Source organism: Eublepharis macularius, chromosome 9, assembly GCF_028583425.1.
Source record: "Eublepharis macularius isolate TG4126 chromosome 9, MPM_Emac_v1.0, whole genome shotgun sequence".
In the NCBI taxonomy this organism is placed as follows: domain Eukaryota; kingdom Metazoa; phylum Chordata; class Lepidosauria; order Squamata; family Eublepharidae; genus Eublepharis; species Eublepharis macularius.
The window spans coordinates 100,833,914-100,859,453 of record NC_072798.1 but is presented as its reverse complement, the minus strand read 5'-3'; the positions used below and the strand labels follow the sequence as shown (position 1 = coordinate 100,859,453).

Sequence of the window (25,540 nt, the reverse complement as noted above, 5' to 3'; positions counted from 1 at the left end):
GTAATAAAGTGACACAGTGCAATATAGATCATAATCTATAAATATATAAATACAGTCAAAAGGAGTAACAGTACAGTATACGGCTTAAAGGCGGCCAATTGAAAATCTATATTTAAACAGTGTTGCAACCAAGTTCATAACAGAGATGAGAAAGATGAACCGTGAGGACCCCTCATTCCCGTTCAAATTAAATTCTTGAGTCGAAGTGCTCTTCTTGCTTTTTTTTATATAACAGGTGGAACAAGGAGATGGAACACTCCACAGGACCGAGACCCAACAAGGAACCGGTCATCAACAACGCTTGTTTCCAGACTGCATCAGGGGCCAACAGAACTCCTCACCAAACATCTCTGGAAGCTGTAAACATACATGTAATTCAAATAAACAAATATATAACAACTTGTTGTGTCCCAATGATGTAAAACAGGGAAACTCGGTTGCACCACCGTTTAAATATAGATTTTCAATTCACCGCCTTTAAGCCGGATACTGTACTGTTACTCCTTTTGACTGTATTTATATATTTATAAGATTATCATCTATATTGCACTGTCACTTTATTACACTAAAATTCTTTATATTATCGTTTACTGGCTATATCCCTTAGTCATGGTTTGTCCACTTTTGTGGCTTGTGTTGTTACTAAGGGAGCTTCTCTTTGTTCTAAGAAATCCAGAGTAGGCATGGCAGAGCAAGGGAGGCCAGTTGGGATAGATCACCTGTGCCTCAGTCATAGGCCTGATGGAACATCTCCATTTTACAGGCCCTGCCACCAGTTTAGCAGTTGACCTAGAAGCGATCTGCTCTCTTGCATACTTTACATCTTCCATTTTCAGCTTATTTTGTGGGTGAAGGGCATACTAGGATATGCATATTGCTTTATTCACAAGTGCTTCTCCATTTCCTTAAGACACTTACTCCACCTAGTATGGAAACTTAGACTGCTCCGGTCTAATGTTTAATTCAGCAAAATTCTTGCCAACGATTTCACATGCAAGTAGTTTAAAATTAATCTTCAAATGTTCAGTGAAATTTAACAATGACAAACATCATCCAAAGGATTTCCTATGTAGATTTTTACCCATGAAAGGGAAGGGTCTACATTTGCCCAGGGCCTGTTTTATAAAAAAGACATACTTATTGCCCCTCCCGTCATGTCCCCTGAGGAAAAGTCACTGGAGACAGGCCCCATGCTGACCACTGGAGACTCACTAGCCATGCAACTGGGCCCAGCTCATTGGCCCTGTGCAACTTGGCCAGACTTTGCCTAGAGAGCGGCTGGCAGGAGAGGGAAGGAGAGCAAGCTGAAGACAGGACAGATAAGTCAGGTTATTTATGTAGTCTGCCTTTCTTGCAGAGACCCAAGGTGAACTACACTGTACAAGTCAATATATGGGAAGGAAAAGAGGAAACCGTGGGGGAGAGGAAACTGAAATGCCCCTGCAAATGCTTCAGGTCCCATTGTTGTTCTTTACAATTCCTCATACTAGGAGTTTGGTAGCTGCTGCCCATTTACATTCTAAGCATATTTGACAGACCAAAGTAACTGAATCAAGAGAAACTGAATCCTGAAAAATTAAAAAAATGCATGTATCTGCTTATTTCTCAAAGGTTCTAGTTCAGTTAGTAACAAAGATTGAACTGTTACAACCTGCTGACCACTGAATCCTACGGATTCCTTTTTCCTTTTGGAAATTGCCGCTGTCCACATACTTTCTTTGCTTAGCATGATGTTCAGGGACTTGACTTGGACAACAGGAAACAATGCTAAATGAAGAGCGGTATAGATTTGCCATTTCTTTCCTGACATTTACAACTGATATCCTATGTGAGGAACTTACCAAAAATAGCAGCTTACTATTCTGTGATGGTGCATATGTTGATGCACTATACTAACACACACTTTGACCAAGTTTCAGAGCAATATCTGAGGAAGCCACAAGGTAACTTGGTAAAAGAACCATTATTGGATGCTCAATGACACTTTAAAATTGGAATAACCAATACTATTCTAAAAAACAAAAACAGATTTGTTTACAGATCTCACACTAAGAAGTCTCTTTGTCTGAGAACCTCTTTGGCTGGAACTCCTTGAATGTAATGTACCAGTCTGGCATTCTGCCTTTGATAAGATGTATTTGAAAGCAAGGTGGCAGAGCATGAAAAAGTACCAAATGGCTGCAAGCCAGATACACTACACATAACTAAGAGAACTGTGATTCTCGAAAGCTTATGCTACAATAAAATTGGTTAGTCTTAAAGGTGCTACTGGACTCTTTTTGATTTTACTACACATAAAGTTGCTTAAAATGATGCTGCAAGTTCTCGTACCAGTGTGCCTGGATGCATCTGATATTCTGTTACCAGTGTCCGCTTTTGCATTCAGCATTCATTTCCCCATTACTATTACATGTGAAAATACAGAAAATACCTTTGTGAAATTTACATTTGATTTAGGAAAAATAATTATAAACAACAGTTTTAGAACTCAATATAGACATTGCCACCAAGATGTGTTTGCATTTTCACAGAAACAACTTAATTGACTTCAAATTTTATTTTTTTTCCAGCTTCAGTTAGGGTTACAGAAGATTTTCCATCAGTTGAGTTTAATGAAAAAATATTCTTTCAGGCAAGGCACAAATAACTTAGATTGAAATCCTTCTGTAGTTTTAATTTTCTTGGTTAAAAAAAATACACACAGTAATGTACAAAATCTAACCTTAAGATACAATACCACCAAATACGTCAATGACATAGGAACCCAGCACTATGCTTCACAACTCTTTTAAGTGTTTCCAAATTCACAAACTATTTTATGTTGTTAATACTTACACAGAGTCAGTTTAGACTTGCTCAAAGCCCACTGTTAATATACGACTTGCTGTTTCTTTCTACAGTCAACATATGCATGAAAATTGCCCTGTACTCCTTAGAAGGGCAAGATGCAAATTAAACTAATAATGATAATAATTTAAATAGTTATCCCATAGACAAACAAGAAAATTATTTAATGGCAATTTAACAGTTCAGACAATTGAAGATTAAAAAAATACTAGACTTATTTATTATACAAGGGCTGAACACCATCAAATTTAACACAGAACAGGTTGTTTCAGAAGTGTTTTCCCTCTTTTGGAAAATGGGGGAAGAGTTACTGATAAAATATATCATGTAGGAAAGTCTTCCAACATACCAGCACAAAGCAATACTTCAGAACTAGGGATGTTTACCTTTTAGCTGATGGAAGGATGGTACACCAAAACTTATTTACAAAACCCCCTTATCATTTCATGTTTATAAGCATTAAAAAAACTTTACTGGCATTAGCCATAAGGCAATGAACAATATGGCTGTAATTCAAAGTATTATTATATGTAGCAGTAGGGCATAGGACATTCAAGCAGAGGGGTTTTTTTTCTCCTGCAGCAGCTCTTCTTCCTAAAGATACAACCCACTTTCAACATTTTTTTTGCCACTTCAGAAGTGACCATGGGAGCTGTTGCCAAGAAAACCTCAGTGAAATCTAAAACTCTGTGTGTGTGTGTCGGGGGCGGGGTGCTCTGTGAACGTACCAGGTCTTTTCAGCTACTCCCTCCAAGCAGCAGGCCCTTATGAGGAGCTGCTAGCGAAAGAAGGGAAGGGGTCCACCATCTATCCCCATGGAGGTTTTGTACATGCTGACGGGTCTTTCTGAATTTTAGCTAACAGTGTTAACACAAAGTTACTGCAATGTGGTTGCAGTACTGGAAGGTTACTACTGGAAGTTGACATATATGAAAAAGTGCGACAAACCCAAACTTGTAAGCGCATTTCAATTAAAATAGGTATTGTGCCTATTAAAGTGAGTAATGAATACTGTATATTAGAAAAGGTAGCATTAACATTTTGTGAGACGAGTAGAAGGTTGTAGCCAATATTCTGAGAAAAGGCAAAGAATCCCTACAGATAAACCATTTTCAAGAAATTTGAAATTGCCACTGTCCCCTCTGGCTTCAATGCCATTCTCTTTGGAACAAAATGGCAACGAGAGAAGTTCTAATACCACAGTACATACATGCACAGGACTCCAATGTTACGCTCCCAGCAATGGTAGAAAGAAGTCAAGAATGTAAAGGGCATGCGCTCATGCACTCTACCCTATTCCAAGAACGCCTTGCTTCCACATGCTGGATTCACAGACATAGTTCTCATCAGCTTTTTAATGCTGCATTATTTAGGAGAGAAAGGACACAAGGTGGCAGTAAAGTTTGAGCAAAACTAATTATGGGGAAATGGTTGGGTCATTCCCCATTTAATCCTGAGCAGGAGTAAAGGATCTTTTATACCATAAAAAGATACTACCATACTACTTACAGATCTACTAATACAATTTAAAAGGAGGAATAAGGCAACATGCAAAATAAGATTTTGTAAAGGGGTCCATTTAAATAAAGAAAACGGCAAAGAATTTGAGTCCAAATCACAAGCAACTCTTAAAATGTGGAAACCCTATAGGCGACACCAAGTTATTAAAATATTGTTCAATGTTTATATAAAACATACATAGTCACAAGTTAACAGATAATCAAACTAATTTGATTGTTGCCAAATATTATTTAAACCTATACAACAAACATAAATAAAGCTGTTCAAATTAGAAAGTATTGTATTGGTCTAGTCCTTATTTTGCATTTGTAACCAGTTAAACCAGTAAATTTGAGTTTTGTGAACAAATTCTTAAACTCAACTCAAGACCAGGATTAGAACGTATAAATAAAAATACATAAACATTCATGGCCTTTAAAAGAGCTCTCTCTATCTCATTTGGTTAATGCAAAATCAAAAAAGAAGGAAAAAAGAAGGAAAAAAGAAGACAATTTTATGTAATTTTTTAGAATAAGCCACAGTCTTTTAGGTTGTTCTTTATGATAACATCAGTTACAGCATCAAAAACAAACTGCACATTTTTTGTATCTGTGGCACATGTGAAATGAGTATAAATTTCCTTTGTATCTTTTCTCTTGTTCAAGTCCTCAAATTGACACTGGATATATGCAGCTGCCTCTTCATATGTATTTGATCCTGAGGAAAGATAAATATACAAGTTTGAAATAATAAAACATCAAAGTGCAGACATCAAAGCTGAAATTGTCTGAAAAATTAGATTCTCTTCCACCTCTCAGGATTTGAAGGTTTGTTCAAGCTGGTTTCAGGAAGATCAGATACACATTAGGAAATACTGCATATTGTTAATGGGTGTGCTTTCAACTCTCCTATGACAGGTGTACGTGAGGCAACAAGAATCATAATGGTTTCATAAACTTATTTTTAAAATTTCCTTTTAACATTATGAAATTTAAAGATACAAAAGACGCGTAGAAAAATGTGAGGAACAATTCTTTATATAACTTTTTTCTAATGTACTTAACAGACTAGTACCCAGAAACAGCCTGCTCCAGGACAAACCTAAAGGAACTAACAACAGAACACCACTGGTTGTCACCTATAGTTCCCAGCTCAAACCCATCCAACGTATCATCAGTGAGCTACAACCCATCATGGAAAATGATACCTCTCTCTCAGAAGCCCTGGGTGGAAGACCTCTCCTTGCCTACAGACAGCCCCCCAACCTTAAACAACTTCTCACTTACAATCATGAATCGGCAATCAGTCACCAGCACAGGTACCAGGCCCTGCAACAGACCCAGATGCCAGCTCTGCCCTTATATCTACCCAGGGAATACAATTACAGGACCCAATGGCATCAACTACACTGTCTCTGGCTCTTACAGCTGCTCATCCTCCAATCTGATATATGCCCTCATGTGCCAACAATGTCCATCTGCTCTGTACATTGGACAAACCAGCCAACCTCTACGCAAAAGAATAAATGGACACAAATCTGACATTAGAAATGGAAACGTCCAGAAACCAGTGGGAGAACACTTCAATCTACCAGGACATTCCATCAAAGACTTAAAGGTCACTGTAGTTCAACAGAAACCTTTCAAAAACAAAATCCAACGGGAAGCTGCTGAATTGGAATTCATATGTAAATCTGACTCTGTCCAGCTGGGACTGAATAGGGACTATGAATGGGTATCTCATTATCAAAAGTAAGTGATTTCCTCTACAGAAGCAAACTGATCTCCATATCAGAAGGAGCTCCTCCTCTATATCTGACCAGTTTCTTTTTACTCTCCATGCATCTGACAAAGAGAACTGTGATTCTCGAAAGCTTATGCTACAATAAAATTGGTTAGTCTTAAAGGTGCTACTGGACTCTTTTTGATTTAACATATTCTTGAGCACTTTGGCCAAAATGTTACTATTTAAAGTACTTCTATGATGTTCTTATCTAACATAGCATCTCTTACAATACAAAAATCTCTGAAACAATTTCTTTAAACCACTTGTACTTACTTGGTAACTTGTGGAGAGCAACATGCACAAGTACCATCAAGCAAAAGAACTACATCCATCCCTGGCATTAGGCCTATGCTTCAGGGACCAAAAAACAACCAGAGGCCACCATGGATATAAACAAATAAACTACTAGGAACGATAGTTCCCCGTGGAGTACCAATCAACAAAGTATAGCTAGTATTAGTATAATATCCAATTTAGAAAGTGCAAAGTGCTCATAAATGAATTACATACTATATATACTCATAACCATCAACAACTGGCTCTAGCATTAATAACTATAATAACAATAAATATCCATAAATATTAAATATGACAAAGAACAGCATACAATACTCAATGAATGACAACAATATTGTCAATCCACTCCTTTTAAATAATCTTGCAGGACAAATGGAAAACAGGTGTATTTAAAGTCTTTACTTGTAAGCGGTCGGCCCGGCTTCCGCCATTTTAATAAGCAGTTCTGGATATGGCTGCTTGTGATATTAAAGGTGTTCAGGCCCTGGAGTTAAAATGGCTGCTGTATTGCCACTAGAGAGCCTCTAACAGTTGCTGAGTCCTGCCCAGGAGAACCTGGCATGCATGGAATGCCACACTGGAATGTGGAGTGCTTAAGAGAATTGGATTTACTATCCTTCCAGCCCCAAACGTGCCCAGTGCAACAAAGGTCTTGCAGAATCATCCCCACTTAACACATTCCTTTCCCTTCTTCCATGATGAGATCTCCTGTCCTTGATTGGAGCAGCTAATGAAATGACATTCATAAGTATATACAGTTGTTTCTGGGAAAGTACAGGCCCCACCTAAAAACCATCATCTCAGCTCCGGTGGAATTCACCAACAACCTATCGCTTTTGTACAGCGCTAGAACGTGTTTTGCATTTGCTATCACACACCCCGGCAACTACCAATCAAGGTACTCAAATCTTTTGTCAAACCCAGGAATAGACCGTTGGAGTCTTTAACAGCTAGGTGTGCTCATCCACCTCAGGGCACATTTTTCCTATAAAGGTAGAGCCCTGGCATTCAAATTGTGCACACTTCCTGAGCCCAAGCGCTGCTCCCTTAGGGTCACTTCCCTAAACCTCTCTCTCTTCGTACACGCTTCCGGATCCATAAGCGCTGTTCCCTTGAGGTTTGCCCATGTCTCTCGCTCTCGGCCAAGGATGCTGGCCATTCGAAGCTACTCTCTTCTCCCACGGAGTGGACCTTGCTTCAGGACAGGTTCCCTCTTGTTCCCTCTTTCTCTATTCCCAATTTCTGACTAAGCTTCCTAGGACTCTGTGTGTGTGTTTTTATCCCGTAATTGCGAGAGTATGTGCATGTCATTTGTTCTTAATAAAAGTTATTGTTGGACCTTAAGAACCAGTCTCATTTGCTATTTTGGGGAGGGACCTGGTAGAAACTGGTGACAGATCCCTGCGGTTACCAGCCTCTTGCATAGCTATTCTCCTTGCTAGCTAATTCCCCCACAAATCATTTTATTGCAAGGGGACCAGTTCCGTTTGGTGAATAACTACATAGACAGCTAAATGCAACATCCTCCCATCAGTGTGTCGGTGCTTCTGTGAATCTTGCTTCTTCAGTACACACTGGAACGAACATCCCTAAGGTTCTGCAATGATTTACAGAAGCACTAGCACACTCACAGGAGTGTCAGATACACCTCCAGCATATCTGTCAGGTGTTATGAATTTCTTGCTGCAGTGTGTAATGTACTTCTGAGAACAAGCAGAGGGAACCTGTTTTGCTGACTGGTTGCTAGCTGCTAATCTTGCAGGTGTTTTGGTTACCCTTTTCTGGCCGGCCTGTGAATGTGGCCTTGAAGTTCCAGCTGAGAGCGCACCAACCTCATCAGAGACTGAGCAGAGCTCATCCTTTCCCTCCTTCCCTCTCTCCTGGCTCAACACGCCAAAATCCTAACAGTCTTTCTTTCCCACTGGGGGCAGAGACCTTGCCCTATAATTAACCTAGCTTTACTACCTTGCGTCACTTCAGCCAATGATCCTGTCTGACCATCAGAATACTGGTATTCTTCTTTAATAAAGCAACTTTAACTCATACACCTGAGTGATGCAGTGAAGTGCTTGGAGAAAATACCTGGCAAGACCTGACAAAGAGGATGTTGCATTTAGTTGTTCACGTAGTTATTTATTATTTGGTTAGATAAATACTTTTATAGTAAAGATCTTCAACAAATTACAAGGTATGATACATTTTCGTATCATCCTTCTACACACCACTCATATCTGAGGAAGGGAGCTCTGACTCTTGAAACTGGAAATCTAGTTAGTCTTTAAAATGCTATTGGACTCAAGTCTTGTCATCCTTCTACAAAATGATCACTAAATTAGTATTTTGTTATAATCACATTTCTAATGGCTTTCAAACTACCCATCTGCAAGGAATGCTTTCCACATCAACTCCTACCCCCAAAGCCTGACACAGAAGCCCTGCATATTGCAGTGACTTTAGAGTCCAATTCAAGAGTGACCACTGTTCATGCAGAGCTACTAGCCAAGCACCTAGGGCTTCACTTATCACTCCACATGAACTGGAAGTGTCCCCTACGCCACACCAGCACTTCAGTGCAGGGAAAAACCACACTGGACAAGCTGTCCTTCAGGGACCTCTATTGCTGACCTCCTCCAGGGGAATCCTCTACCCAGCTTCAAGAAACCACAGCATTCCTTGGCATGGTTGCTCTCTCCTATTGGGCACAGATGAAAACCTGCTGTTCTGATTGTTGACCACTAAGGAATAAAGATCAAAACTCACTCAAAACTCACATTACCAGTTTGTAAAATGAACACAAGTCAACACAAACTATATACACTGAAATATTATACTTACTGTAAATAATACCTCAGTTAACCAATCATTAGAATATCACAAGTAACTACATCCATACTCACCCAATCTTTCTAGATATTAATGTACAACTACTTTCTCTACTGCTTATTTTTCCTGGAAATTTCATATCAATGTGTGTTTCTTTTTTGGGGTAAAAAACGGAATACCTGCATATTCTGGGTAACAAATTGTGAGAGGACTCCTTTTGATTTTTTCTTCAAAGAGATCCTTCTTATTTAAGAAGAGGATAATAGAGGTGTCTGTAAACCATTTATTGTTGCAGATGCTGTCAAACAATTTCATGCTCTCATGCATCCTATTCTGCAATGGAAAGAAATTATCATATATTACATAATCCTTGCTTCTTCCTTTGCATACCAATAATCAGGAAATCCTAATTATTCTACAAATGACAAAGCACAGAATTTTCTCCCAATGATTAAACACTTCTAAGCAGAAACCAAATGGTCAACAGGATAAAAATCCATTTTTATTTGGGAGATTCTATATTTTAGACACCAAGTGTGTACGCTGATTTCAGCAAAAGAGATTAATCATATACAGATATCCCAGTCTAAGCCCACCAATTTCAATAGGCATTCCAATCAAAAACACTGATTTCAACTTTAGACAGGAGTAACTTTGCACAGAATAGATCCAGACCAGAGGAGTTAGCCATGTTAGTCTGTAGTAGCAAAATAGTAAAAAAAGTCCCTTAGCACCTTTAAGACCAACCAACTTTACTGTAGCATAAGCTTTCGAGAACCACATTTCTCTTCGTCAGAAGAAAACTGTGGTTCTCAAAAGCTTATACTACAGTAAAATTGGTTAGTCTTAAAGGTGCTAAAGGACTTTTTACTATTTTGCACAGAATTACACTGTTAATCATGTACATAACTCTCATATTAAAGAAAACTTTGGATGGATGGATTTTGGTTGAAAGTGAAGGAGGAAGGGAACTCATGAAATATTATAGGCAGGTACATAAAAAGGAGTGGAAGGGTTATATTATGCATTCTTTCTCCAACTATTGTTTAAAGTTAGGAGACTCTAGAACTAAGGGCGGGGGAGGGGGGAATACAGGCAACGGCCAGAATCCAAATATTCAACTAATACAATACAGAGTTTGGTACCACAAGCCAAGCTGAATGCAACCCTGAAATACCCAACGATAAAAGGATCTGACTCTACCGTCCAGTATGAATTCGCCTCTAATAGTATAATCCTAAGCATAGTTACCCCCCTCTAAATCCATTGAAGTCAATAATAGGCTTAGGATGGTCCAACTCTGCTTAAGACTACACTTCAGTGAACTGAAAGAAAGCTTTAAAAAAAAACCCACAATGGATTGCAGATGAGATTTTGATTTTCATGCTTAAAGTTGGCAATGGTAGTTATAGATCCAGAGGACAGCCATGTTAGTCTGTAGTTGCAAAATAGTAAAGTCCAGTAGCACCTTTAAAACTAACCAACTTTAAGGCATAAGCTTTCGAGAACTACAGCTCTCGTTGTCAGATGCATTTGTGGTTCTTGAAAGCTTATGCCTCAATAAAGTTGGTTAGTCTTAAAGGTGCTACTTGATTTTTTACTATTTTGCAATGGTAGCTAAAGAGGTTTTCTGCTTTGAAAACTGCTTTACTTGCCATTTCCTCATCTTCAGCAAGGACCAAGTCATAATCACTGAGTGCCACACAAAAAATTATGGCTGTAACTCCCTCGAAGCAGTGAATCCATTTTTTCCGTTCTGATCGTTGACCTCCAACATCAAACATCCTGCCAAACAAAGAATATTCTTTAGTGATCAATTTTAGGAACGGATCACTCCCAAAATAAGAGTAGTTCTAATGAGGCCCAACTAGGCTGGAAAACAGAGGCTATCAAAATTCTAGCCAGTTGATATTCTGCTCCAAACTGTTTGTATTAAGTAGAAGCGAAAATTTAACCATAGAAATTGCAAGCAAGTTTTTTCCCCTTACTGGTGCAGGTTTCAACTTGTAAATACTGCTGGTGCTTCACTATTTATTTTATTCTCATCATAGGAAAAGGAGCAATTCTCTTCCATGCCAGAAAGTTGTAACTTCTGTGCTCCCACTATAATTCTACACATTACAGGGCTTTGTTTGTGTCAAGCAGGCAAGCCAGCCTACTTGCCATGACTATAAATGCATGTCTACTGGTGGGGGGGGGCACTTTCTTCCTATAGTGTAGTTTCCTTCACTATGCCTATGCTTGGCTAAGAGACCTTATCAGTGCAGCTGTGTGGGAACTTCAGCTAGGCATCTTTTAAAGAACTTTTGCAGACTTCAACTGACTTGTTTGGACTGGGGGAGGGGAACTAGAGTATAATCTCTTGGGGAGAACTGTACTTCAGCATTCTAGGCAATATTCATGTAACAGAGCACTTCTAGGGAGTTTTATCTGAATAAAGACCCTTTTTACTCATACCACTGTGTTGGATGAAGTGGAGAGTCTGAGAGAATACCCTAGCTGGGCCTGACAGTTTGCAGCATTTTCCCTAGCTCCTTCTACTACTCTTAAATGTTTCTATTTCTTTAAAATACTTCTAATCTAGCTTGGGCTTTCATAAAAACACCAAAACATCCATTTAAACAACAAAACAACCAAAGCAAATAAGAAACCTAGAAAACCAACATGAGATAAAAAACAGAGTTGCACTTACCTATAACTGCTGTTCATTGAAGTCTTCTGTGCAGGCACACATGGAACTCTGTGCGCGCTGGCCTGCCGACCAGATGGATTTTATAGCTTTTTCTCCTCTAGAGGGGGAGTTCTCCTCCCAGAGCGCCTGCGCAGCAGTTTCCTGCCAAAGACGCCCATGCTCTGGGGGAGCGCGCCCCTTTACCCTCAGTTTCTACTTTGCCACCAGACTCTCCCTGTAAGCAGTGAAGAGTACATAGCAGGGTAGGCGGGAGGATATATGTGCCTGCACAGAAGACCTCAATGAACAGTAGTTAGAGGTATGTGCAACTCTGTTTTCATTGTCTTTTGTGCAGTCCCACATGGGAGTTTAGCAAGCTATCACAAGGAGGAGGGTTGACTCTTCACTGAAATAATGCTTGCCAAACTGCTCATTGTGATGAGTATCCAGGGCATAGTGCTTTACCACAGCATCAGCAGATGCCCTATGGCAACTTGCCTATCTCATGTAATGGAGCACTTTAAGAAGTGCTGTCAATGTTGCTTGAGACCCAGTGGTCTGTGTGTGGATCCCCAATGGATAAGACATGGAATTTACATGACATAAATTGACCATTTGTATCACTCAACTCACAAGAATGCAAAAATAGTTCTAACTGTGTTGTATTATCTACATAGAATGAAGCAAGGTCTTCTAATCTTCAGTGTATAAAGTTCTCTTATAACCCCCTAAATAGGTGATATGAACCAGCGGTATCATCTCTTGTATCAAGTGGAATTGAAAACCCTTCAGTAAGAAACTCAAGGCTAGGCCTGAGGAGTATTTTCTCCTGATATGTGTCCAGGACTGACTGGCTGCTAGCTCACTCACCTTTAGCTGGTGTAGTCATCACTAAAAGTTACTTTGCAAGACAACATTCTCAATGGACATTTGGCTGAAGGCTCAAAGGTCTCTCCATTTGTTAGCTAGGACCAACTGTAGTGATCACTGTGGTGCTATTGAAGTGATTGGTGGACATGTGCTCGATTCATACAGGGACAGTATGCATGTAATGCGAAACACAGTTTTGTGTCCGCTGCAAAGCGGGAGGCAGAAAATAGCTGCCCTGTGAACCTAACAGAGGAGTTGGATAAACCTTCCCCTCTTGGAAAACCACAAGGTATTCTAATATGATAGTCAATGTACAGGCATAAGGATTAACTCCTGTAGCTCCCACCCAAGTTCTAAGCCTAGATTATTCCTGGTAAGACAAGTTTACATAGAGTGTAAGCTGTGTTATCTCATCAGGCAGGTCAACTAATAAAGAATTAGTTTTGTTGTAAGATTCATTTTGGGGACAGGATGGTACTTGGTTCCTCCATAAGAAAAGGAGATCCAGTACCTAGAGAAGCAAAAGATATTGGCATTGGCATTGGCATTGGCCCTCCCCAACAGTTGATGGAATCACGATGCTGTGGTCAGAAAGGTGCTATTACAATATACGTGGTTCATTCTGCTTGCATTTTCCCCATTACCAGTAACAGTGGAATAGGCGGAAATACATAAATTGGTGTCCTGACCAACTGGATCAGAAATATTGACCCTAGGGAGGCTGTGTCCTACTCCCTTCTGCAGTAGGATATGGAAGGCATGCTGTCTTTTCAAATGAAGAGATTTGGGTCTGAGAATCCCCACCATATGTGGGTGTCTGTACACTTTGTTCCCTAATCCGTCTGCAAGCGAGCAGCACATCTTGAGCCACCCTCAGTTTCAAACCTAGGTGTGTAGTTTTCTTTCTTCCATAGTTACATGCCGTGACTTTGAAGTTCTGGCCTCTTAAGGAAGCATCAGGGGTGATAGAGGTATCCATAGGCCCAGGGCCAAGTTCAATTTCTTTGAAAAATAGGAGTCAGCAAGCCACCAGTTCAACAATTTATAGTTAATCTGGGTTACAAAGGGACAGAAACCAAAGTTGTAGTCTTCTCGTATGCCTTCCTGCCCATGGTGTGGCCTCTATAGACGTTGTCTTGTCCTAATGTCAACTGAAAGTTCCATTAGGAGGGGATATCTCATAACTGTATCCATCCCAAGATACAAATGCTACCATTGCTCTAAAGTGGCCCTTAGGATTTGTACCCTTGCTGGGTACAGAGGCTACTTACTAAGTTTAATGATGAAGCCCAAACATTGGCATTTCCTGACCTTCAAAGCAGTATAAGTTTGAAGGGCCCCTCTATAATCTGCGTTCGTTAGGCAACCATCCAGATAAGGATGGATAGAATACCCAGTGTTCTAAGAAACATTGCTGGGGTTAATGCCCAACCAAAGGATAAGATCTGACATAGTAGATCTTATTTCCGAACCGAAGTCTCAACATTTTTCTGTAATTCTCATAAATTGAGAGATGAGCACACGTTCTAGTGTTAACGTTGCAAACCCCGGATCAGGGTTATTAACTGCAGGATCAGAAGGAAATACCATCCTGAATTTGTGCACCCTGATAGGCTCATTTAATCTCGAGTCTAATATGGGGTTTTTCCCCATCTCCTTAAACACTACGGAAAATTCTTGAATGGAAAACTAATCCAGGCTCCAATTATGGTACTCCCTGTACCACTCCTTTTCCGAATAGTGTTAGCAGCTCCAACACAAGTTGTGATGATGACTGCACTGACTTACTAGGGAAGAAACCCAGAGACAAGGAGAGACTCTGTGACTCAGTTTTACAATTATTGCAAAAAACCATTTCCCAGTCCTAAGTTACAATAGACTCGCATTTGCAACTGTGTTCAGTGAATCTGATTCCAACCATTGTGTTCAGTGACAACCACTGAGGCATCTTATCCTAGACAGAATTGTTTCTCCAGCACATCTCTGGCACCAGAAGCTGGATTCCCTTGCTTGCGTGAGTTTGTATTTTCTAATATTGCCCCTGTTCAGTCATGGTAGACCGACCTTGAGGATACTGGTGGTAATACTGGCATTAATAATGCCTTTCTCTGTAATGCTGCCTGTCAAATGGCCTCAAGCTGCTGGAGAAGAGTGCCATATAAACTAGCCCTGCATGCCTCCTGAGAGCCAATGCTGATGTCAGCACTCTTGTGGAGTCAGCCACATTCTTACTAGGGTTATAATGCTGCTTTAGAGGTCTGAGTGCCTTTTCTTGGATAACTTTAGCAAATATCCTCAGATTTTCAGGCAAGTGCTCATTCTAAGCAGCCCCTTCCATTCCATAGGAATATCGGGTAGACTCCCATAATAGTGGTGTAATTCAGTATCTTAAAGTCAACAAAGCAGACAGCTGTCTGCCCCGTGTATCAATCATCTTTGCCCTATCTGTCAGTGGGTATAGAACAAGATCCTGGCCCTTGCCCTGTATATATTTCCTCCGTAACTCGTGAAGAACACAGAGAATGCATAGAAGCGGAGCATAAATGTACTCCTCTGTCACATACAGTCCCTCAAGCATGTAAGTAAAGGGGACTGGAGCTGGTAACTCAAGCAGAGTGGTCACTACATCCATACAAAGCTCTTCAATCATGGGAAGGCGACATTAGCTGGGTTGTCAGAGTATAAGCTGACATTTAAGGATTTGACATCTTCAGTTCTTTTGCTCTGCATACATTGGCAAGGAGCCAGAAGGGGTACTTCGAGCTCCTTTTCATTGCTGATTCAGGTATCAAATGAGGTCAGGGATGTGTCAGAGCCTGATGCTTAAGCACGGATCCAATTGACATCGTATGATACACATCTCCCCCAATCAGCACCTGGTGCTGGAAGCCTCTCTCACAGGACCCAGGAAGAAACCTCCGTAAAGCATTAATCCCAATAGGTGGTTTACAAACCCCTGGATGCACCAAGTCTAAGTAGGGATGTATAATCATGCCTTTCCTTTTAGACAATAACAATAATTTGAGTGAGGCAGGGTGGTCGAGGGGTTTTAATCCTCTCCATTGCTAGCATTTCAAGATCAGCAAATGAGCCTCCATCTAGGGCTCCTCCCTTTTCTCAAAGTGTTTCATCTTGGAGACCGCCTCTTACCTAAACAGCTCTGGGGCATTGCACACAGTCTCTCTTGGTTCCAAGGCTCTCAACTGAGCAACTGTTGGATCTGAGGGATGGAGTCGAGGACTGGACTTTGCCAGATGGTTCCAATGGGCCCTTCGAAGAGGGCCTGTCAGATTCGACGGGAAGTTGTTGAATCCAAGCCACTGCAGCAGTTGGCACCGAGCTCGGTGTCAAAGTTGGATCTGTAAGTTAGCATGCTCTGCGAGTGCAGAGGTATTTGCTATTGGGCTGGTCGTTGTCACCAATGCCTGCTTCCCCAATACAGCCTTGAGCCTCGTAGCTCTTTTGGCTCCGCCTTGGAGGAATTCACATTAGTCTTCCCCAGGCAAACAAGGCAGAGTGAGTGTCTGTCTGTCCTCATTATTTTATTGCACACTGGGTGCGTATATAGAGAGGGCATTAATAGCCATGAGCAAGTCAGAAATTTTGCGTGCGCTCTCTCTCCCTCTCTCTCTCTGGGAAGGGAAACAGCGACAATGGAGCTCTTGAATACAGGAGAGGCTCCTACCAATGATCCTCGTCATTTTTGTTGCACACTGTGTTTTTTTGTAGGGCTTTATCAGACATAAGCAAGTTAGAGATTTGGTTCTCACTTTCCTTCTGTCTCTCTGCAGAAGGAAAGAAAAAAGTGATGACGGAGCTCACAAAGCAGAAGCTCCTACCGACTATCCTTGCCATCTGCTGTACGCTGGGTGCGTTTTTCTTTAAGTAGTGCTTCATCACCCATGAGCAAATTAGGGGCGTGACCCTCTTTCCCCTTCTATCCCTCTACAGAAGGGAGCTCATGAATATGAAAAGCTCCAACCAATGCATTCTTCTTTGTTTGTTTGTTTTTTATAAGTAGAGCTCTATCAGCCATGAGCAAGTTACTTTGCCCTGTTTCTCCTTCTGTTTTTCCACAGAAAGAGATAAGAAACTCGCGAAAAGAGAAGCTCTCACCGGCAATTGTAACTGGTCGACAGCAAAGAAGGAACTGAGGGTAAGAGGGCGTGCTCCCCCAGAGCGTGGGTGTCTTCAGCAGGAAACTGCTGCACAGGTGCTCTGGGAGGAGATCGCCCCCTCTAGATGAGAAAAAAGCTGTAAAATCTGTCTGGTCAGCAGGCCTGTGCATGCGCAGTCCCATGTAGGACTGCACAGAAGACCAACAATGAACATTGTCCACATGGCCACCTTCAAATGCCTTTCTTAGACAATTCAGTCTTTCAATGCTGCTTAAAGGCTACATGGGGGGGGGGGGGGTGTCCTCCTGGCAATCTCTACATGGCTATTCAGCAATATGAACACAGCCACAATAAAAGTCCAAGCTCTGGTAGTGGCAGCTTTCATACATCTGCAAGAGGAAATGAAGGGGAAATATGGCTGATTTGTGGTAATCAAGATGCCTACACTCTTGTTTAAAGATTGGGAACAGGGGTCTGTGATAACAGGTACACTGTTTCAGTACTATCTAAGCTAGGCAGAGCATTTTTTTAAATGTTTCCTACATCGCCACTTAATGTTATTTAGTCATCCATATATTTTTTAAAAAGAAGCAAAGGAGTTGGTTGTTGTGGATTCCGGCCATGAAAGCCTTCGACAATACAATAAAGGAGTTATTTTACCTACTTTTTTCAGCAGGTATAAAACATACTTCAAAGCCCTGACTAGGATGGCCCAGGCTAGCTCAATATCATCTGATCTCAGAAGCTAAACAGAGTTGACCCTGATTAGTACTTGGATGGGAGACAGCCAAGGAATGCCAGGGTTGCTACTCAGAGGTATACGATGGCAAACCAGCCTTGACCTGGATGGCCCAGGTAAGCCCGATCACAGAAGTTAAGGCGGGTCAGCCCTGGTTAGTACTTGGATGTGACCAAGGAAGTCTAGAACTGCTATGCAAAGGCAATGACAAACCACCTCTGTTCATCTCTTGCCTTGAAAACCCTATGGAGTCACCATAAGTTGGCTGCAACTTAATGACACTTTCCACCACTAAGGATTCAAAGAGATTCATTACTTGTATAGTGTTAATTCTTTTCTAGAAGAATGTTATGTTCTTCTGTGCATCAGTGCAGAAATTCCCATAGCCGCCACCTTGTCCACCTTGCCCTCCCTTCAAGCTGTCCAATCAGTCACTGCTTGGGATGCCACTTTCTTGGTGGCTCTGGATCTAGGAAATGCCTTCCTCATGGATGCAAGAGGAAGAGTCCTATTTTAGCCCATTTTGAGAAAAGATATAAGGCCGTTTTGTTAAAACTGAGTTGGATAGAAAATCAACTATGGAGTTACGTTGTGGATTGTAGTTTATTATAACTGGCATTATAACAATGAGCGCAGTTTGTTGTTTATGTTTTCAATAGTCTGTGGATTGCTAAGTCAGGCTTTTGCAAGATGACCTGAGATGCTGCAGTCAGGGGAAAATGCAGGATATAAATGTTTTCATAAATAATATACATGACTTATGCATTGGCTTCAGTTACCTTTATAGAATTTTAAAGGTGTCAGAGGATGAAATGCAACCATTTCATACATACTTGGCCTCAAGGACAGGAATGTCAAAATTACTAAGATTTTCCTTATCAAATACAAATCTGAAATTTAGTGCATGTGTAGTGCAGTGGTCCGAAGGTGGGACAGTTCATACAATGGGATATAAAAAAGCAATGTGCCCCAGGAAGGGTTACTCAACTGTCAGCTTCAGAGGGTGTGCTGCAGTACTCGCTATCCAAAGGAAGCCTCAGCCGATGCTGTCTATTTTGTAATGTATAGTAAATGAATGTACTGATCTCCAAGTGGCTGCTTTACAGATCATCTCCAGGGAAGGAAAGGATCTGTACACAGCTGAAGTAGCCACCCCTCTAAGAGAGTGGGCCATTATCCCTCCTGAAGGCTCCAATCCCCTGGCCTTATAAGCTATAATGATACAGCCCCTGATCCACCTGCTTAATGTGGAGGTAGACACTCTATTGCCCAGGGATGATTTTCTGAATGAAACAAATATTGGCTCTGACTTGTGGATTTGCTTTGTCCTATCTATATAGAAACTTAGGGCTCTGAGCACATCTAGACAGTGCCATTCGTTTTCCTTTTTGTGTTTGGGATTTGTGCATGCAGAGACAAGGAGGCAGGGGACTTAGGCAAGTCCAAATCACAAAGAGTGCCAGCAGCCTGAGATAAGCCTGCCTTGGCTCCCATTATTGCCTGGAGCTGCTCTTTCTCATCCAAGTAGCAACGTTCAGTAGAAAGGGCAGAAAAAGTGGAGTCTAAGGCCAGTCGGGAGAAATAAAGGAAAAGGGGGGGGGGCGTGACCAGAAAAAAGCTGAAAAGACTTCTTACCACCCATTTAGCCGGGAGCCGCTCCTGTAGCATTGTAAGAGAAGGCTCCAGCAGAGCAGGAAAGAAAAAAACGCGCCGAGCTGTAGCAGGCCGTCTCAGCTCTGACGTTACTCAGCTACTTTAGGCTCTACTGCTCCCCAAGGTGAAGGAAGGTGAAGGTGGGGGAGAAGAGAGAGAGATCTCCTTGCCCAAGGGCTGGAGCTCAGCATGGGATCCTGGCGATAGCCGTGGAAGCTAGGCGCGCCTAGTGCTGTCAGCTCCGTCGCTCGCAGTCGCATCTGCCGTGATCGCGGTGGGTGGGTGGTAGGGAACCCCTCCATCCCCAGTGAGCTCTCTGCCTTGTCTTTCCGACTCTGATAAGGATCTACCTATTTTTTTTAATTGGGATCCTGTGTTCTACGGAGTGTCGTTGACATCCTGCACCAAGGTAGGGCCAGAAAAAACTGGTGAGCTGTGGAAGAGCCCCTCCCCATCCAGGATCAATCAAGTCGACTGACCCTGCACTGGAGAGGAGGAGCTACTTCCCATTGTATGGACTGTCCCACTCCCTCTTGACCACCAGAGAATGTTGGGATTTTCTAGAGGCAGCTAGGAAAGTATCTACATGTCCAAAATAGATTGTATTTCCTGTTTTGTTATAAAAAACTATTAAGATTTTCTAACCAATTATGTACACAAAACACAGGTCATGTTTTTATGCAGCTACTCACTTAAAATGGAGGTCTTTGAAAGTAAAGTGGGTTTCCACTATTCCTGTAGTTTTCACTCGAGTCCTGAGAACGTCCTGTTGTGTTGGGATGTAGCTCGTTTGGGCTATCCTGTCCAAGTCATTCAAGTAGCTGAAAATATAATTAAGTACAAATAAAAACATATACCTATATATCTAGATACATACCTGTACTATTAACAAAATGCATGAACAGTTAGGATCAATTTTATGCCACAGACAATTATTTCTTAGAAAAGAGACTTTAAAAAATTATGAATAAGAGATAAAAATCCTGTACCAATAAGCTCAATGTTCACCCATTTAAAGGTCATTCGAGGAATGGTTATAATGTCAAGTACTCTAAGGCTGAAATCCAATGCATGCTCCCCAGAAAGCTCCACTAAGCCCAGCAGAAGTTGCTTCTGAACATTTACTGAGTATCCTGCCTTTATTTAGGCTTGGCTGTAAAAATTACCTTGTGGGAAAAGGCAATTTAAATTCCATGAAATTTAAGCAGTTTAAGTGCAGGCTTGCAACTGATGCTGTTTCCTCACAGATGTTCTGCTCCACATTCAAGTCCTTACAGCCACATTGTTTTTGAGAGCACCCACATATTGTCGTTTTCTATTCCTCCTCCTACGGTGCCCCCCACCTGCCCCCCCCTTTGCTGTAACCTTTCCAAACCAGCTGGATATGGTCTTTTGGGAAAGACACAGCCATAGCAGCAATGAATGCTGTACGGATGGAAAAGTGGGCATTTTTCAGGTTCTGCCTACATCAGGATCCTATTCCTTGCTTCAGCCCATCCAGTTGTTGTTTCCTCCTGACAAACACATTTTCCAAAAATTAGTAACTGATAGATCACTTGTAACAACCTAGTGAAATATTGCAGGCTGCACATTTCCCCTTATTTTGTAAATTGCAAAGTAATGGTTAAAGTGTCAGACTAGGACTTGGGAAACCCAGATTCAAATCCCCACTCTGCCACGGAAGTTGCTGGATGACTTTGGGTTAGTCATACACGCTCAGCATAGACTTTCACAGGGTTGTTGTGAGGATAAAATGGAGAGAATAATGTAGCTGCTTTGGTCCCAGCCCCATGGAGAAGAAAGATGGGGTATAAATGAAGTAAACAAACAATCAGTGCCATAGAATTAGGACATTGTGGCAACTGATCATTACAAAGTATAGTGACTACAGCAATTCCAGTATGTGCTTGATTTCTCCAGTCTCCCATCCTCCTCTCTCAAAACTTCCTACATAAACACATTTGCAAAAATTTATTTATTTTTTTAAAAAATTACCAACATAATGTAACCATTCTGCTGCTACAGATCTAGTGCATTAAAATACTGGGTACATGCATTATTTTAATACAATATTGCCTATGAAATTATAACTGACACCTCTCAATGAAACAATGGGAGTTCAGGTTTTCCCATTACAGTATGTGTCTAAAATTCCAGATTATTTAAATAATTATTTGCATTCAGGTAAAAATGAAGGGCCATTCATTTTAGGCTAATTAGTCATTTTATATTTCAGCCTTCTAGGAAAATAATTTCCCATTGTACTGGAACTAAAATACTTTACACCTAAAAGCACTCTGTTTTATGAATTATTTCTCATCCTGGAAATATTAGACAAGACTTTAGAATGAGGCCACCTTCTTTAATTGACCCCTCCCTTGGAACATAGTTTGTCAGCACCCTGATAAATTTGGCAAGTGTGGGCTACCACAAACACTACAATGGAGGCTTAACTGTCATCTTATGCTTACTAAGCTGCAGAATCATTGAGCTGATATTCTCTGGATCTGTTAAAGCAAGCTTGAACACCACAGTCTTTCCATAATCTCTTGATAACGCCAGCAAGTTCTGCTGTCATAAAACCTTCCTCTGCCGATCCAGCCAGAACAAAGAGTTGCCTGGCATCATCCTGTTGAAAAAACGTGTAAGAAAAAAAAATGTTATTCTAAGTTTTCATATTGTGCTGCAACGGGTGTAGAGCTGTTGACTTTGCAACAAGGATAGAGAAATCAGAGGACTTTGGAACTACATATGCCTCTTTAAACAGACTTTACATCCTGTGCCTGCGATGCAGGGTTTTTTTACAACTGGCACGAGTCATCATCGGTTTATCTTTCAAGATGACAGTTCAACACAAACTTTCACAAAGTTCTAGAAAACTCTTAATAGCACAGACCAACAGACACACTTATTTAAAGATATGACTAATGGTTATCTCTAGAATTTTTTTTTAAAGAGACACTGGTACTTTCAGGTGAGTAGGACATGACCAATAAGGGTCATCATTGCATGTTCTGAACACACTCAAAAATGGTGGCCTCAGTCTGTTACTCTCCCCAGACTCCAAAAAGAGGGCTTTCCCCTGTTATTGCTGCAGGAGGAAGTGATCAAGTTGAACCAGAACTCCAACATTTACTGTATTGCAGTTTCTGTTCTTTGATGCATTTTTCTCTGAGATGCATTTTTAGGACCAGGGGAGATCCTGCCCAAACTTCAGCATTTCCAGTTCAATCTTTACTTCTGGGATGGGAGCAAAGACAAGGACATTCCCACAAGGCAAAAGAATGTCTGAACAAGGCACCTGTGTACATAGATTTGCAATGTTCACAGCCAATCATGTGAATGAAACAGTACAACTAAAGTATGAAATTTTTAGTTTCCTTCTTTTGTCAAAAAAATACCTTATGAGAATTATGGACCCACTACTCATTTGGACCCACTACTCAACCAATCACCCTGGTAGCTATTAGAATGGTTCTTAAAGTTGTGCAAGAGTTTATCTTTCAGATGTTTTCTGCCTTAAGCCCCAAAAGTAGATTTTAGTCTTCATTTTAAAAAAATCCTCTGCAGGATTTTGAGATGCATTTCCTTGCTGACCAACCAGGAATTAATTCATAGAAAAAACTAGAAGAGTTTTAACATCATCAGTTCTGAAAGACAAACTTCACAAATCTCAGTAAAGAGGTTTTAGAATTATGTCCACTATTTAAGGTAAATATAAAAGTAAGGAGTTACATCAATACTTACAGCCCTGGCAGAGTCCCCAAAGTCTATCTTTAACCGTCCCATTGCTCTAATAATAGCAATAATAGATTGGATTGTATTACTGTAGACAACAGCTTTGTACTGTTTACATTCTTCTTCTGAATAACCAGCTTCATGGATAATTCTAAACAAGACAAAAACATATTTAGCCGTTGCTTTAACTAAAGATTTTACGTCAACTTGCGGTTAGCCCTTCAAATCACTTACTTCATTTGTTTGACAATTGTGCTTTTTCCAGACTCACCAGCTCCTAAGAAACACACAGAAAATTAACATTAATATTTGCTTCTATATTTAAATTACGTGTTCAATGGCAGCAATTTTCAATTTAGTAATTCCAGTTGTTAATACATGGAAGAGCCATCATTTGCAAAAAGTGAAATTTACATCTTAGCTACAGAAAATATTAATATTTCAAATGAAGTTACTAAAGCAGAGAGACCGAAACACCATTTTGAAGAGGCTATTAACTCTTCTCTACACAATCCCATAACATTAAAATGATCAATCTGTTTATATTTACACTGAAGTTGGATTAGCCATATTACCTCTCTGGAAGCATTTTAAAAATTATTTTTATTTATTTTATTTACTGTATTTATACCTCACCTTTCTCCCTTATGATGATCTAAGGTGGCTTACATAATTCTCCTTTCCTCTATTTATCCCCACAACAACCCTGTGAGGTAGGTTAAGCTGAAAGTGTGTGACTGGCCCAAGGGCACCTGTCGGCTTCCATAGCAGATTCTCCCAGATCATAGGCTGACACTAACTATTAGACAACACTGGCTCTTATGATGTCTCAACAATCCAACCTGGCTGCCAACAAGAACTATAGCCTCCCAAGTTAAGAGACAGTATACCTCCAAAGACAACAAACCAGATCTAGGTATGACCACCCTAACTGTCCCATTCCTCTACCCCTGCATCTTGGGACACTGCTTAAAGCAGTGGTCCACAGCCTTTCATATCTTATGTCCATTAGTCACTTTATCAAAGGATCTGGTTCCTACCATGATAGAAACAAAAAAAACCCCAATTTTTCCAAGAAGGATTTTTGTATGTTTACAGGCATTCTGTTACTAGTACTAGCACGCAAAAGGTCACAGATGGATAATCATTGGCAGGTAGTGTCAGCAAGAGACCTGCATCCCATATACAGGACTCATTTTGAGGGGGAACGTGCTGGAACACCGTTCTGGTGGAACCTCTGAAAAGAGATCATGTGGGTGGTGGCCCCACCCATGTGATTCCTTTTCCTCCCCCCAGCAGGCGGCGGCGGCAGCAGCAGCAGCACCCCATCACCACCCAGAGCAGGCCCCACGGCCAGCTACCGCTGCTGTGGCCTGCACGGCCCGTCCTCCCGGCCTGCAGACTGGTCGAGGTGGCACGCGGCTGGCAGCAGCCTCCGAAGCTTGTTACTGTATGTTCCCACATATATGACTTTTGCATCCCACTGGCCTGAAACACATGGCTGCCACTGCCAGAAACACCTGTGTAAACCTACTAATAAGAATTAATATATCAATCAAGGTACAAGTATAAAGTATTTAATCACAATTCACAACAACTTAAATCCACAGTAGAGCTTCTCAATACACAATAGCCTGTTCCTGGATTGATAGCACTCCCACGGTATTGCACGGCATTACCAGGGGGTAATCCAGGGTCCCCCAATATTTGTAATTCCTCTGATGTCTCTCGCAGGAAGTGGGACCCTTCAGTCCCCTCCATTCACGGTAGCCTCAAGCTCAATCCCGTGTGGTTCGCTGAAACGGCAGCTCTCCTTGCTGGTGGCTCTCCAACATAAGTTTCTAGTTCAAGGGAACGCCGAAAATATACTGTTCCACGGTGTTGCATCCCTTCCTCTGCCGTTATGGATCTGCGGGGGCTCCACTCACACGTGGTTGGCAGATTCCATTGGTAGTAGGTAGACCCGGCTTTGGGAATCACTCCCAGTTCATGATACATTGGGAGGGCTCCCGCTGCATTGAGTCCCCTTGTAGCAGAAATATTATGGTCCATTAGATAGTCCAAATGAGGATAGGTCACAGGTACCAGCTCCCTAGAAGTCCCTTCCAGGGTTGCACCCAGTCCCAGTTGATTTAAGGGATCCTCTGGCGCTGATGGCCCCAGATCAGCGTCTAACGACATGAAGACGGTGTCAGGTCTGTTGCCCACAGTCCCTCCATCTTTGAACACTTTGCAATCCTCCCATGTGTGTGTGTGTGTGTGTGTGTGTGTAACTTTTCACATAAGCTCATATCTGACTCCTGGGAAGACAGCAATCTTATCTCGGATGGCTCACCACAGCAGCCTTGGGACGGTTCAGTCCAACTCTCCCACTGACTATGCCCAGCTGGTTGGGCACTGAAGGTGGGGGGCTTACGGGGAGGGACTTGAACTTTGTAGCAAGCATTCCATACATCATTCTCAACAAGAGTTCTGTGTACAGCCAGATGCTTTTAATTG

At 41.3% G+C, this 25,540-nt stretch overlaps 1 protein-coding gene across 1 annotated transcript in view; it reads right to left on the bottom strand.

Annotated features, from left to right (window-relative positions):
- Window positions 1-2,542: 2,542 nt before the first annotated feature.
- GNAI1 (G protein subunit alpha i1) overlaps window positions 2,543-25,540 on the bottom strand; it is a 66,167-nt gene continuing 43,169 nt past the window's right edge. Inside the window, exons 2-8 of the mRNA XM_054988138.1 lie at window positions 23,276-23,318; window positions 23,051-23,192; window positions 21,775-21,932; window positions 19,996-20,124; window positions 10,908-11,037; window positions 9,432-9,585; window positions 2,543-5,064 (exon numbers count right to left, since the gene is read on the bottom strand). Coding sequence (XP_054844113.1) covers window positions 4,874-5,064; window positions 9,432-9,585; window positions 10,908-11,037; window positions 19,996-20,124; window positions 21,775-21,932; window positions 23,051-23,192; window positions 23,276-23,318 — 947 coding nt within the window. The 3' untranslated portion in view covers window positions 2,543-4,873. The remainder of the gene's footprint in view (window positions 5,065-9,431; window positions 9,586-10,907; window positions 11,038-19,995; window positions 20,125-21,774; window positions 21,933-23,050; window positions 23,193-23,275; window positions 23,319-25,540) is intronic.